This window comes from Myxocyprinus asiaticus, chromosome 10 (assembly GCF_019703515.2).
Source record: "Myxocyprinus asiaticus isolate MX2 ecotype Aquarium Trade chromosome 10, UBuf_Myxa_2, whole genome shotgun sequence".
In the NCBI taxonomy this organism is placed as follows: Eukaryota; Metazoa; Chordata; class Actinopteri; order Cypriniformes; family Catostomidae; genus Myxocyprinus; species Myxocyprinus asiaticus.
The window spans coordinates 9,665,314-9,680,826 of record NC_059353.1 but is presented as its reverse complement, the minus strand read 5'-3'; the positions used below and the strand labels follow the sequence as shown (position 1 = coordinate 9,680,826).

The 15,513-nt window shown below is 34.3% G+C and overlaps 1 protein-coding gene and 1 pseudogene across 1 annotated transcript; one reads left to right on the top strand and one right to left on the bottom strand.

Moving 5' to 3' along the window:
- Nucleotides 1-309: 309 nt before the first annotated feature.
- LOC127446747 (ceroid-lipofuscinosis neuronal protein 5-like) lies at nucleotides 310-6,065 on the bottom strand. The gene is made up of 4 exons (XM_051707915.1): nucleotides 5,852-6,065; nucleotides 2,311-2,485; nucleotides 2,006-2,231; nucleotides 310-840 (listed from the first exon to the last, which is right to left on the bottom strand). Exons 1-4 carry the CDS (start codon nucleotides 5,980-5,982, stop codon nucleotides 356-358), a joined length of 1,017 nt encoding a protein of 338 aa, XP_051563875.1. The 5' UTR covers nucleotides 5,983-6,065; the 3' UTR covers nucleotides 310-355.
- A 1,895-nt stretch (nucleotides 6,066-7,960) lies between these two features.
- LOC127447347 (radial spoke head 1 homolog) lies at nucleotides 7,961-11,860 on the top strand (annotated as a pseudogene).
- The last annotated feature ends 3,653 nt before the right edge of the window (nucleotides 11,861-15,513 follow it).

Here is a 15,513-nt window from a genome sequence, read left to right as displayed (position 1 = left end):
TCTCAGATAACTGTAGTCTGTATAAACAAGTGGTGAAGTTTTAGTTTTTTCGTAAGCAAGTGATCAAATTGCTTGTGTTGCAAATTTGGAAGAGTCATATTTCTTTGTTGTAAAAACATGATTATAACATTTTTATTTTTTTTAAATAAAGAGCAATCTAAACATTTGCAGATTTGTGTGAATGTTTTACATTAAAATGTAACATTTAAAAATAAAGCACTACATGCTGAGAAAGTTAAAAAAATTTGCAATATTTTTAGCAAAAATAGTTAATCAATAATGTTTGTCTGGTGACATACAAAATGAAAATAGTGAAAAAACTGACTATTTATTATTTAGCAGCAAAGACTGATCATTAGGGTAAAGGAATCTCCTCATAGGTTATTCTGAAGTAGGGATAGTTCATTGGCAGTTTCCAATATTCAAAGTTGTAGTACAAATAAAAGGTCCTCTCAAGGACCATCTTTTCATAAGCTTCAAACAGACTCAAAATGACTTCTAACACTGACTGGTGAGGGCGAAAGTAGTGATAGAACTTCTTGATATCTCTGGCGAGATCTTTTGTAGAAGACTCTGTAAAGATGGTGTCATTTCCCAAATACATTGGCTTTCTGCTGTACAGATAGATCTTTGTGTAATTCGTTTGAGCTTTGCTGAACAGCACAGCACCTAGCTCCATTAATTTCTTATATGTGCGGTGCACAAATTGAGAACAATCATAGGATTCAAACCACTTTGTGGCATTATCCAGAGGGTCCGACTTTACGGTCCAAGTCTCGTAATAAACACCGGTTTCATTGTCCTCCTGAACCCAACGAGCCATCTCATTAAACATCTCACCTAATAAAACAAAAGCATATGAGAGAGACAGCATGAAGCCTAAATGAAAGAAAAATCACAGTACTCAATAACCATGGCTTGAGGCCAGGATGAGAAAGCTTAAGGACACTTGATTAAACTATCATGTGCCCTATTGGGCCAGTACATATTTTTTGACAATCTTAGGCCATGTGTTTAAAAATGTATTGATTTTGCTATGTTTATGCATCCACACTGGAACAGCATTTTCCTCAAACAAAAATGCAGTATTTCAAAAACGCTGTCCATTACTGCATACTTTGGAAAACAATTACGTTAGTAAACTGAAAACTGAATTTTTAAATGGATTAGTATGGACGTTGCCTTACATTTGTTGCACATACTGTATACGTTTTTATGCCTTGCGAACATTAACGTGGTTTAACATGTTTTTAAAGTTTTTGAATTCTGCTCGCTGATTGATATGGAGTTTTGCTGAAATTATGAGTTGTGATAATCTTGGAAGTCTTGGTGGAAAAACAAAAAACAAATCTGTGATGTTTTATAAAATATGACATTATTTTCCAGTAAAATTTGTTATAGCTGTCACATAGTTAAAGCTTTAAAATGTCCAGATAGTATTGCAAATAAAAAGACTAATGTTAACATGAACTAACAATGAACTATACTTTTACAGCATTTATTAATCTTGGTTTATGTTAATTTCAACATATACTAACACATTTTTAAAATCAAAAGTTGTATTTGTTAACATTAATGCACTATGAACTAACAATGAACAATTTATTTTTATTCACTAACATTAACAAAGATTAAAGTATGATGTAAAAAAATATTGTTCATTGTTAGTTCATGATACCTAAAGCATTAACTAATGTTAACGAATGGAGCCTTATTGTAAAGTGTTAATAAATTTTTTTTATTTTTTATTATTATTATTATTATTGTTTTTTTTTTTTTTTTTAAGAAAAACAAAAATGATGTTTAAGGAAAAATAAAAATATTTTTCAATTCATCATTTAATTGCGAATTTGAAAATGTTGAACAGTGCATTGCAATTAAAAATCCCAACTACCTACTCCCACAGCCCACTTAATTGTTGAGCCCTGAAACACCAGTACACATGAGTTAAAGATCATAATCTGTGAATACATATTCTGTGCTTACAAAGAGCACTTTGTTTTACCTGAAATCTCTCCTATTTTCTCTAGAGTGCCATTCTGTTTCCAGTGTATGTCATCTATGCCCTCAATGAAGCATGCGGCTCCCTGGTTACACCAGAATGGAGCACTCATCTCCTCTCTTTCATGTGGAAAAGTGCAATTCCCAAGCTGAAACAGCTCGTACCACTCCATAGTGAAGTTTCTTCCAGTGTCTGCACTTCCAAAGCCAATGGCATCGTGCATGATATGCTGAACAGTGCAAAACTCTTGATTAGACTAAATCGAATACACCATTCTGGAAAGAGTCAAATTCAATGAGTGCACTTACAAACTTTCCCAAGATGTCACCATATTTGAACTCCCACACAGGTGTCTGCAGTCTGAACACATAGATAATGTCAGAGTCTTTCATGTAGGGTATCCGACCATCTGGATCTCCAGTGGGGCAGAATGGGTATAAAGCCTGGCAGTAGGGATCCACATCTGGACGCCTGTCAAGTCTCCTGCAAATTTATAAAAGACACTGTTATATGAGGAATGCCTAGCAAAGGGTCAGTTAACTTCATTAATATACATGAGCCAAGCCTACAGTAATACAATTAGTCTCTGCCTTACCGGAGACTAATTAGCAGAAACGGGCCACTTCTATTAAAATGAACAGGAGATATTGGAATGCCCAATGGCTGTAGAAAGGAAGTCCTTACATGTAAAAGAGCCAATCACATTTTAGATACAGACATTGCCTGACAATCAACTTGAGAATGTGCAGGCGTATGAGCTATACAAACTGGAAAAATTTCATTTTTTTTTTTTTTTTAGCATAATCTGAGGTAAAGCAGCACAATTTATGATTCCAGTGGTGTCAGATTTTAATGCTAATTTGAAATATGTTCTTTGAGTGCAATTTTGACCAACCATTTTGGATATTTCTGTCTTTCCCAATTCAAGTAGATAGGAGCTGCACTTTCTTGACTGGAAATAGCTAACCGAGAACATTTCAAAGATGGCCGCCAGTGGACTGACTTGCACTTTAGCCTTACCTGTATCATAACGCAAGTAACTTTCATGAGCATGACCAAAGTCTTTCTAGCAAATCAGTCCAATGGCAGCCATCTTTGGAATGCTCTTGGGAAGCTATTTCCAGTCATGAAAGTACAGCTCCTATCAACTTGAATGGGGAAAGATCTAAATCAAAATGGTTGGTCAAGATTACGATCAAAGAACATATTTCAAATTAGCATTAAAATCTGACACCACTGGAATCATAAACTGTGCTTCTTTGCCTCAGATTGAAAAAGCTAATATAGCTAATGCACATGCACATTCTTGAGTTGATTGTCAGGCGATGTCTGTGTCTAAAAGGTGACTGGCTCGTTTACCTGTAAGGCATGACTTCCTTCCTACATCCGTTGACCATTGGGCACCGGAGCTCCTTGGTTGAGCTTTCCATTTTCTTCCATTCATTTTAATAGAAGGGGCCCATCTCTGCAAAATAGTCTCTGGCATAACCTTTACCTTAATAGGATTTGTAAATTACAACATACACACTCCAATAAAATATATGAAGTAGTTTATGTGTGCCTCCTAGAAATATATATTATTAACACTTTAGAAGTATAACAAATCATTAATTAAAATACATTCAAATAATTGTGAATGTCATGAAATTTTGTATATATATATATATATATATATATATATATATATATATATATATATATATATATATACACACACACACACACACACACACACACACACACACGCGCACACGCACACACACAGTTGATGTCAGAAGTTTACATACACATTAGCCAAATACATACAAACTCAAGTTTCACAATTCTTGACATTTAATCGTAGAAAACATCCCTGTCTTAGGTCAGTTTGGATCACTACTTTATTTTAAGAATGTGAAATGTCAGAATAATAGTAGAGAGAATTATTTATTTCAGCTTTTATTTCTTTTATCACATTCCCAGTGGATCAGATGTTAACATACACTTTGTTAGTATTTGGTAGCATTGTCTTTAAATTGTTTAACTTGGGTCAAACGTTTTGGGTAGCCTTCCACAAGCTTCTCACAATAAGTTGCTGGAATTTTGGCCCATTCCTCCAGACAGAACTGGTGTAACTGAGTCAGGTTTGTAAGCCTCCTTGCTCGCACATGCTTTTTCAGTTCTGCCCACAAATATCGGATTGACGTCAGAGCTTTGTGATGGCCACTCCAATACCTTGACTTTGTTGTCCATAAGACATTTTGCCACAACTTTGGATGTATGCTTGGGGTCATTGTCCATTTGGAAGACTCATTTGTGACCGAGCTTTAACTTCCTGGTTGATGTCTTGAGATGTTGCTTCAATATATCCACATAATTTTCCTTCCTCATGATACCATCTATTTTGTGAAGCACCCCCACAACATGATACAGCCACCCCCATGCTTCACGGTTGGGATGCGTTTTGTTTCATCAGACCAGAGGACATTTCTCCAGAAAGTAAGATCTTTGTCCTCATGTGCACTTGCAAACTGTATTCTGGCTTTTTTATGGTGGTTTTGGAGCAGTGGCTTCTTCCTGGAGCCTTTCATGTTATGTCGATATAGAACTTGTTTTACTGTGGATATAGATACTTGTCTACCTGTTTCCTCCAGCATCTTCACAAGGTCCTTTGCTGTTATTCTGGGATTGATTTGCACTTTTCACACCAAACTACGGTCATCTCTAGGAGACAGAATGTGTCTCCTTCCTGAGCGGTATGATGGCTGCGTGGTCCTATGGTGTTTATACTTGCATACTGTTGTTTGTACAGATGAACGTGGTACCTTCAGGCATTTGGAAATTGTTCCCAAGGATGAACCAGACTTGTGGAGTTCCACAATTTTTGGGTGATTTCTTTTGATTTTCCCATGATGTCAAGCAAAGAGGCACTGAGTTTGAAGGTAGGCCTTAAAATACATCCACAGGTACACCTTCAATTCAGTACATCTCCTATCAGAAGCTAACTGGCTAATTGTCTAAAGGCTTGACATCATTTTCTGGAATTTTCCAAGCTGCTTAAAGGCACAGTTAACTTGATGTATGTAAACTTCTGACCCACTGGAACTGTGATATAGTCAATTAAAAAAAAAAAAAAAAAAAAAGAGGAAAAATGACTTGTGTCATGCACAAAATAGATGTTCTAAACAACTTGCCAAAACTTTTGTTTGCTAATATTAAATCTGTGAAGTGGTTAAAATATTTTTCATGACTTCAACCTAAGTGTATGTAAACTTCTGACTTCAACTGTATTACCTTGAAAATACGTTTTTTTTTTGTTTTGTTTTTTTTTATCATCTCATCTCATTTTTAGTATCTCGGATAATCGTATTTGTCAACAACAAACATTACTGATATACTTTGAGATAATACAGACACATAAGACTTACCTTCATATTTGGAGCCATCTGGGTAATAAAATATACCTTGTCCATGTTTTAAATTCATGTGCCACTCTCCAATGTATCTGGCCCCATTCTTGTACTTGTATGTGCCCTATTTATGGCCATATTTTAATGTTTATTTAAAAAAAATAAAAAATAAAAATAAAAAAAATACACTCACAAAACATTTATCAGTGAATGTGCCTAATGCCTAGTCACATCAAGTATGTCTTATGCTTCTGAATTCTGTAGTAATACTGATTAAATTGCTAAATGCCTGCTTTACAGTCTTTAAAAACTAGACTTTGACTGTGCCACAGATTTTTGAGACTTAAAGACACACAAGTTCTCCTAAACAAAGATGAAATAGTATATCTGTAAGGACAACACGACTTTATCAAGACACTGAGAAACCCCGGTGTGAGGCAACTTGAAAAATGCAGCTTACTTGTAAGGCACTGGCCAGACTTGCTTTCCATGAGCGTTATCAGGAACGAGTAACTCCAGAATCCATAAATGAAGGACAGCGTAAATGATCTGCATGTAATGTTTCATCTCAGGAAAAGGTCGCAGAAACATTAGTTTGCTGTTTCGGACGCAGCTGTGCTGATTTTTTAACTTACATCCTTGTTTTAGAAAACAATAATCACGTGACTTTCTAAATTGAGTCAACTGGTCAGTCACGAGGTTTTATTGTACACTGTTCGGTTACAAGATAAATCCTGTCAAAATAAAAGTCTTATAATAATAATAATAATAATAATAATAATAATAAAAGTCTTATAATAAAGTAATAATAATAATAATAATAATAATAATAATAAAAGTCTTATAATAATAATAATAATAATAATAATAATAATAATAATAATAATAAAAGTTATAACAATGATATGTTACAGTTAGGGTTGCCACCATGGCCCTGTAAAATTCCTGGACACCTGATCAATGACGAAAAAAACGTATTGGCCATCATACAAGAAATAAAACATAGTATTTATAATTGTTTAGGATACTCCTTTTTTTGATATGGAAATTACCACATATACAGCATATACTTCAATCAAATAATAAATAAAAATGTTTAATATACTAACAAAATAATATAGCCTATTTTTAAGATAAACATTTAAATTTCATAGCAAAAAAATTAATTGTGTTTTAAAAATAATAATAATAATAATAATAATAATAATAATAATAAGTAAAATATTACGTTTTTTATTATATTTTGTTAAAGATTACTTGTTTAAAATGGAAAAATCACAAAATTCAATTTGATTGAAATTTGTTATGAAATCAAAATGTGTAAATATTAAAAATAGGCTTTTTTTTTTTTAGTGTTAGGCATTATGAACATAAGAGAGCTTACAGTACAAGGAAGGACTTTCCATTTTTGGACATGTTTTCCAGACTAAAGTTTAAATGATTGTTCACACAAAATTAAAAAAAAAAAATCTCAATCATCCGAACAAACCAGTTCTCTAAAATTAATCGGTTTTCCTAATGATTCATATAAGAATGCATTTGATTCTCCTCCTTACATAGTGTGCTTACAAACAAAGGTTAGTATGTGTGAACGCATTGGGAAAATATTGAAATTCCAGGACATTTTGCATCCCAGACTGTAGGCTAATTTAATTTTTCCAGGACAGATGGCCAAAAACTGAGACAATCCTGGAAAATCCCTAGCATTAGGCTTAAATATAATTAAAGGTGCACTCAGTAAGTTTCGTCTTTGTGTCATCTTGGACTTACACTGACACCTAGTGGCTTGGATGCAGCATAATTTAAAATCAATAGTTTCCAGTTTCAGATGCCATTGTAGAAATTTAGTATTCACAGTCAGCCATGATTACTTTAATCAATGAGTGAAAGTGTCAAATAACAGGATGGTTACTGAGATTAAGTGAGTAGTATTCGGCTGGTCATGTGATTCTAACATGGCAGCCCCCATGTGCGGACCCTCTCCATGTAGAATAAAACAGCTTTTATAAGGTTACTGATATGACTGGAGTCTTCATTTTAAAATGAGTGCGCATGTTTTCCTACAAATACTGCAAAATTACAATTCATGCCTTTAGGAGTTAAACTTTTTAATGAGGAAAAAATTACTAAGTGCACCTTTAAAGTGAAATGAAACATTTACACTATCTGTAAAACATTAGAAATACTCATTTTTTTAACAGGCTATTACTTGTTGGATGCTTTTCCGTTATTATCCGGTCAAACTAATCTTTTCTTTGAGTTCTGTAAGAAATTAATTCAATCACACCATTTAAATAGTCTACAAAACTACTAAACTAATTCAAAACATTTAATCATAAACCTTCAGACTGGGGTTTTAAGATCACGAAACACAAACTGAGTCAAGTGTGTAGAAACTTTTGACTGGTATTGTAAATATTTGTTTCTTTTAAAATATTGTATTGCTGAAACAAGCGTGAAACATCTGAGTGATGCTGCGCATGTGTCTGCCTCATGTTGCTATGTTAACAGTCAACAGTTTTGAACCGTAAGGTTGCCTTTGGGATTCTTTTGCTCATTAACATTTATCATGTCAGACGTTGGCTCCGAAGAGTTTGACGACGAGCAAGGGTCCCTGGGGGTGAGTGACTTTCACTGGTTATGTTCGAGTCACAGCCTGTCAGCAGTAGATCACAACAGTAGATCATGTGTTGCAGGAGTATGAGGGAGACAGAAATGAAGCCGGAGAGAGACATGGACAGGTGAAAGCTGTCCTGCCTAATGGAGACACTTACCAAGGATCATATGAATATGGCAAGAGATCTGGATGGGTAATTCTGCTCACAAAACTCTTCTCATTTGTTAGATACTTTTACTTTTAATGCAATTTCTGTTCTTTTACACAATGGAGGCATATGATAAACCTTGTGTTCTGTGTACAGTTGTGCTCAAAAATTTGCATACCCTGGCAGAAATTGTGAAATTTTGGCATTGATTTGGAAAATATGACTGATCATGCAAAAAAAAAACTCCTTGAAACAACCACACCATCTTTTTCCAGAGCAGCCTGTATTTCTCCTGAGGTTACTTGTGGGTTTTTCTTTGTATCCTGAACAATTCTTCTGGCAGTTGTGGCTGAAATCTTTCTTAGTCTACCTGACCTTGGCTTGGTATCAAGAGATCCCCGAATTTTCCACTTCTTAATAAGTGATTAAACAGTACTGACTGGCATTTTCAAGGCTTTGGATATCTTTTTATATATTCCATCTTCATGAAGTTCCATTACCTTGTTATGCAGGTCTTTTGACAGTTCTTTTCTGCTCCCCATGGCTCAGTATCTAGCCTGCTCAGTGCATCCATGTGAGAGCTAACAAACTCATTGACTATTTATACACAGACACTAATTGCAATTTAAAAAGCCACAGGTGTGGGAAATTAACCTTTAATTGCCATTTAAACCTGTGTGTGTCACCTTGTGTGTCTGTAACAAGGCCAAACATTCAAGGGTATGTAAACTTTTGATCAGGGACATTTGGGTGATTTCTGTTATCATTATGATTTAAAAAGGAGCCAAACAACTATGTGATAATAAATGGCTTCATATGATCACTATCCTTAAATAAAAGACAGTTTGTTTTTTTTGCATGATCAGTCCTATTTTCCAAATCAATGCCAAAATTTCACAATTTCTGCCAGGGTATGCAAACTTTTGAGCACAACTGTATATTAGGGCACATACAAGTTCAAGAATGGGGCCAGATACATTGGAGAGTGGCACATGAATTTAAAACATGGACAAGGTATATTTTATTACCCAGATGGCTCCAAATATGAAGGTAAGTCTTATGTGTCTGTATAATCTCAAAGTATATCAGTAATGTATGTTGTTGACAAATACGATTATCTGAGATGCTAAAAATGAGATGAGATGATAAAAAGAACATATTTTCAAGGATATATACACTACTGGTCAAAAGTTTTGAAACACTTACTCATTCTTTATTATAATTTTTTTTCTTCATATTTTTGAATAATAGTAAAGTCATCAAAACTATGGAATAACATAACTATGGGAATTATGTTGTGACTAAACAAAATCCAAAATAAATCAAAACTGTGTTATATTTTAGCATCTTCAAAGTTGTCACACTTTGCCTAGAATTTGCAGACATGTACTCTTGACATTTTCTCAACCAACTTCTTGAGTTATCACCCTGGGATGCTTTTTAAACAGTATTAAAGGAGTTCCCATCTATATGCTGGGCACTTATTGCCTGCTTTTCTTTATTATTTGGTCCAAGTTATCAATTTCAAAAACTTAATTACATTTTAGTTTTATAATGAAATAAATTAATTTGGTGGCACAATTATATTTTTATCTACAAAACAAATTTCAAACATTTAAGCATACGCTTTCAGATCAAAAGATTTTTAAGACTGTGAGAAACATTACAGTCAAGTGTTTCAAAAAAGTTTGGAATAATGTACAGATTTTGCTGTTTCGGAAAGAAATTGGTACTTTAATTCACCAAAGTGGCATTCAACTGATCACAAAGTATAGTCAGGACATTACTGATGTAAAAAACAGCACCATCACTATTTGAAAAAAGACATTTTTGATCAAATCTAGACAGGCCCCATTTCCAGCAGCCATCACTCCAACACCTTATCCTTGAGGAATCATGCTAATTTGATAATTTGGTACTAGAAAATCACTTACCATTATATCAAACACAGTTGAAAGCTATTTGGTTCGTTAATGAAGCTTAACATTGTCTTTGTGTTTGTTTTTGAGGTGCCACAGTATGCAATAGACTGGCATGTCTTAAGGTCAATATTAGGACAAAAATGGCAAAAAAGAAACAGCTTTCTCTAGAAACTCATCAGTCAATCATTGTTTTGAGTAATGAAGGCTATACAATGCTTGAAATAGCCAAAAAACTGAAGATTTCATACAAAGGTGTACACTACAGTCTTCAAAGACAAAGGACAACTGGCTCTAACAAGGACAGAAAGAGATGTGGAAGGCCAGATGTACAACTAAACAAGAGGATAAGTACATCAGAGTCTCTAGTTTAAGAAATAGATGCCTCACATGTCCTCAGCTGACAGCTTCATTGAATTCTACCCGCTCAACACCAGTTTCATGTACAACAGTAAAGAGAAGACTCAGGGGTGCAGGCCTTATGGGAAGAATTGCAAAGAAGCCACTTTTGAAACAGAAAAACAAAAAGAAAAGGTTAGAGTGGGCAAAGAAACATACACTGGACAACAGATACTGGAAAAGAGTGTTATGGATCTTAACCCATTAAGTTTTTGTGGGATCAGCTAGACTGTAAGGTGCGTGAGATGTGCCCGACAAGACAGTCACATCTATGGCAAGTGCTACAGGAAGTGTGGGGTGAAATGTCACCTGAGTATCTGGACAAACTGACAGCTAGAATGCCAAGGATCTGCAAAGCTGTCATTGCTGCACGTGGAAGATTTTTTAATGAGAACACTTTGAAGTAGTTTAAGAAGTTCTGAATTTTTTTTCAAATTATAATAGTAATTTTTTCACATTATTAATGTCCTGACTATACATTGTGATCAGTTGAATGCCACTTTGGTGAACAAAAGTACCAATTTCTTTCCATCTGTACATTAGTCAAATTTTTTTTTTTTTTTTTTTTTTTTTTTCAAATATCATGTATTTTTGAGTGATAATGGCTACCTGCATGTTGACTAGCTTACACCACCTGACTTCTCACCACCTGAGAATAAAACAGCTTTAATAAGGCTACTGATATGACTGGAGTCTTCATTTTAATGTGCGCTCATGATTTCCTTATTATATTGTAAAATTACAATTCATGTCTTTAGGAGTTGAACTTTTTTAATGAGGAAAAAATTACAGAGTGCACTTTTAATGAAACATTATTATTATTATTATTTGTTTTTTCTCTCTCCGTACAGTTACACCAATTATACATGTTTTTTCAGAACATCTTGGCTTTCCTCTTCCTCAGGAAGCTGGGTGGATGACCAGCATCAGGGTCATTGTGTTTACACATACCCTAATGGAGACACATACAGTATGATGGTGAATGGCTGCGCCATCAAAGGTGAAGCTGAACTTCAGCTCCTAGTTTTAATAGCAATCTCATTCTCACTGATCTAATTGTCTAATATGCCCATAGTTATTAGGGTTGTAACAATATTCATAATATCTTTAGGTCCACTTGGTTGGAATGTATGTTCATAATATTGATGGCAAAACATGATTATTTATAAATGTAAGTAACTGCCTTGTCTTTCTGTTTTCCTCAGACATGGGCAGGGTGTGTACACATATCATGACACAGGTTCTCAGTACATGGGTGCACGGATCATTTGTAAAATAGAATCAGCAGGGGAGCTTATCCATCTGAACTACAGATATCAGGGCAACTTTGTCAATAATAATGTTCGTCATATCCTATATCAGTGGTCCTCAACTGGTGGGCCCTAGGTCTATTCTGACAGGGTCCAGGTGTAAAACAACGCTTTATGCAAATAATAAAATGCAACTAACCATATACAGTTGAAGTCAGAAGTTTACATAAACCTTAGCCAAATACATTTAAACTCATTTTTTCACAATTCCTTATATTTAATCATAGAAAACATTCCCATCTTAGGTCAGTTAGGATCACTAAATATCAGAATAATAGTAAAGACAATGATTTATTTCAGCTTTTATTTCTTTCATCACATTCCCAGTGGGTCAGAAGTTTACATACACTTTGTTAGTATTTGGTAGCATTGCCTTGCTTAACTTGGGTCAAATGTTTTGGGTAGCCTTCCACAAGCTTCTCACAATAAGTTGCTGGAATTCTGGCCAATTCCTCCATACAGAACTGGTGTAATTTTCCTTCCTCATGATGCCATCTATTTTGTGAAGTGCATTTTTGTTAAATGTGAGCCAAAATCATCACAATTAAAAGAACCAAAGACTTAAACTACTTCAGTCTGTGTGCATTGAATTTATTTAATACACGAGTTTCACAATTTGAGTTGAATTACTGAAATAAATGAACTTTTCCACGACATTCTAATTTATTGAGATGCACCTGTATATATATATATACACATACACACATACATATATATACATATACACATATATACACATACATACATACATATATTTACATACATACATATATACACACACACACACACACACACACACACACATACACATACACATATACATACATATACACATACTGTACACACACACACACACACACACACACACACATACACATATATGAATATATATATACATACATATACATACATACACACACACACACATACACATACATAGTGCAAATCTAAATACATATCAGTTATGTACAGTGCAAGGGAATGTAATGGCAGAAGAGGTAGGATGTGTTGGATAATATAAAAAGACTAAACTGTGTATTGCACATTAATTATTGCTCAAAGGGGCAGTTTTAACTGTTCATGAGATGGATAGCCTGGGGGAAAAATCTGTTCCTGTGCCTGACGGTTCTGGTGCTCAGAGCTCTGAAGCGTCGGCCAGAAGGCAACAGTTCAAAAAGGTAGTGGGCAGGGTGAGTGGGGTCCAGAGTGATTTTTCCAGCCTTTTTACTCACTCTGGAAGTGTATAGTTCTTGCAGGGGGCAAAAATGTATTTGGCTAAGGTGTATGTAAACTTTTGACTTCAACTGTAGGAAACATAAAACCATAAAACAGCACTTATATACTACCTTAGATTGTATTTTGGACATTTGGACTTTATTGTAATTATAGATTGAAGATCTTAAGAAAACTGTGTTTGTCCATTGTATATCACGGTGTGGTGGTAGAGTGAGAAAGAAAACAGACCACTCAAAAGAGATGAAGAAGTTGGGGGACCTCCAGTTAATTACACATGCACATCTCATGATTAATATTTAAATATGTAATGGATAATGATGTACAGTCAGTCGGTCACAACTTGCAAAATAAAGTGATCAGGATCAAGACTGTACACTATCCCATTTATTGCATGGCAACTTACCAAACAAATAAGCAAAAGGCCTAAATGATTGATTTATTAAATAATTTTATTATGTGAAAAGACAGAGGCATAGGAGTGATACGAGAGAAAAAAAAACTAGCCCAGCTATGTAGAAAATTGGATGTCTGGGACAATGGCAAGTTCAGATTAGAGGTCATTATACAAACATATTTGGCCGTAGAGTGCCAAGATTAACCAATCAGAATATAGTATTCTTATTATTTAGATGTGTAATATTATAATATAGCCTTTTCATACAGATGCAAACTCTAAATTCACTAATAGAAACATCTTCCACATGTTTTTGGGGCCCTAACAAGTGTTTTAACAGTAGAGGGTGCTATAAACCAACCAACAATGACCCGTCACAAGAAAAAACAGTTCAGTGTTGTGCTAATCATTAATGTACAAAATTGTTTAGATCTGAACCACTGTACTAATTTAGTTTTGAATATTCAGAACAATGCTTGTCACCTTAATTGTTGGAAAGTGACTTCATTTCACACACAATTCTAAGCAGATTTAAAGAGATCATTTTCAATAAACGTCTAAATAATATTGTTTTCTTGTTAGAGAATCATGCCTTCAGTTCGAGGTATGGAATGTCTTGAAGAAAAACAGTTTGTGTTGTAGCTGACTCATGCCAGGAGGACTTGGTCCACAGTTCTACCATGCATTGTTTGTTATGTGTTTACTGCTTTCTCTTTGTGAAGATCCTCTTATCTGTCCACCATGGCTTTCTTGTGCAAAGGTCATTTAATCTTTTAATTCTGTTTATTTTTCTATGTAGTAATAGCAGTCAACAACTTACAGTACACTGGAGATGGAATACTTACATAACTAGTATTGGCCACAGGAATAATATTCTTCATGTAGACTGTCATTGCTAATACAAAACCAATGACAGAAACCAGTAATATCGGTCGTTAAACATATAATTGCATTTTCAGTTTGTTGTGAAACTGATGATGTAATTAAGATGAAGAAAATAGAATGTTAGTCTTGCTTTGTGCACTACATAGGGAACAAAATGTGAAATTTTATTCCACATGTCAGATGTTTCACACATTATTTATTGACTGTGGGATGAGGATGTTAAGATGGGTTGAAATGTTGTGTCTACAGTTATTCCCTTCCCATCATTCTGCCTTCACTGTGTGGATGAGTTAATGCCAGGCTGAAACCAGACCAAAGCTGAGGAAAGTTTTTGTTTAAAAAGGGATTAATCTGAAGGGAAGTTGGCATGCCTCTGGCCTCTAGGCAAACATGTCTGTTTGGAGTAATGGAAAGTGTCAGCAAAATATGTCTGACTGCCACTATTCCACAGTGGACACAGAAATTTGGGTCCCAGTTTATATTAGGTGTCTTTAACTACTATGTACTAACATTAAAATACAAATCTATGTACTTATTAGGTAACTACATATTGTTCTGCAAAAATCACACAAGATTCACATTTGCTGCTACTGAGATTGAGGTACAGGTAGGTTTAGAAGTAGGGATAATGTTAGGGTTTTAGATTAGGGTTAGGGTTTAGGGTAAGGGTGGGGTTAGGGTTAGGATTAACAGATGTTATTAAATGCAGGTAATTTAAATGTCAGTACAATGCGACAACACGTATGTACATAATAAGTACATTGTATCAAATGCTTAATTACATAGTAGTTAAAGACACCTAATATAAAGTGGGGCCAAAATTACTAACCACAGGTTAGTATTCCCACTCCTATATCAACAAACACACAGGTCACATTTAAATCAAAAATCAAATAAATGAAAAAAAAAAAAAAAAAAATGCCATTAAGATTTTTTGTTTGTGACACTCCCATTACCATAATGCATACAGACATTTTATTATTATTGTTATTATTTATTTATTATTCCCATTATTCTCAGTGGTGAATTTCAGATTCTCTTTACTTTAACATAATTATAAAAACTGTATTTGTAATTAAAAAGTTACTGTAACACAATGATGTTTTTCATTCAAATTACAGTAACATAAAATAAAGGCTGTACAACAAATATTACCACAATGTATAAATGCTTCAAAATTTAATTAATGTATCATTGTTTTTTTACCCGCACTA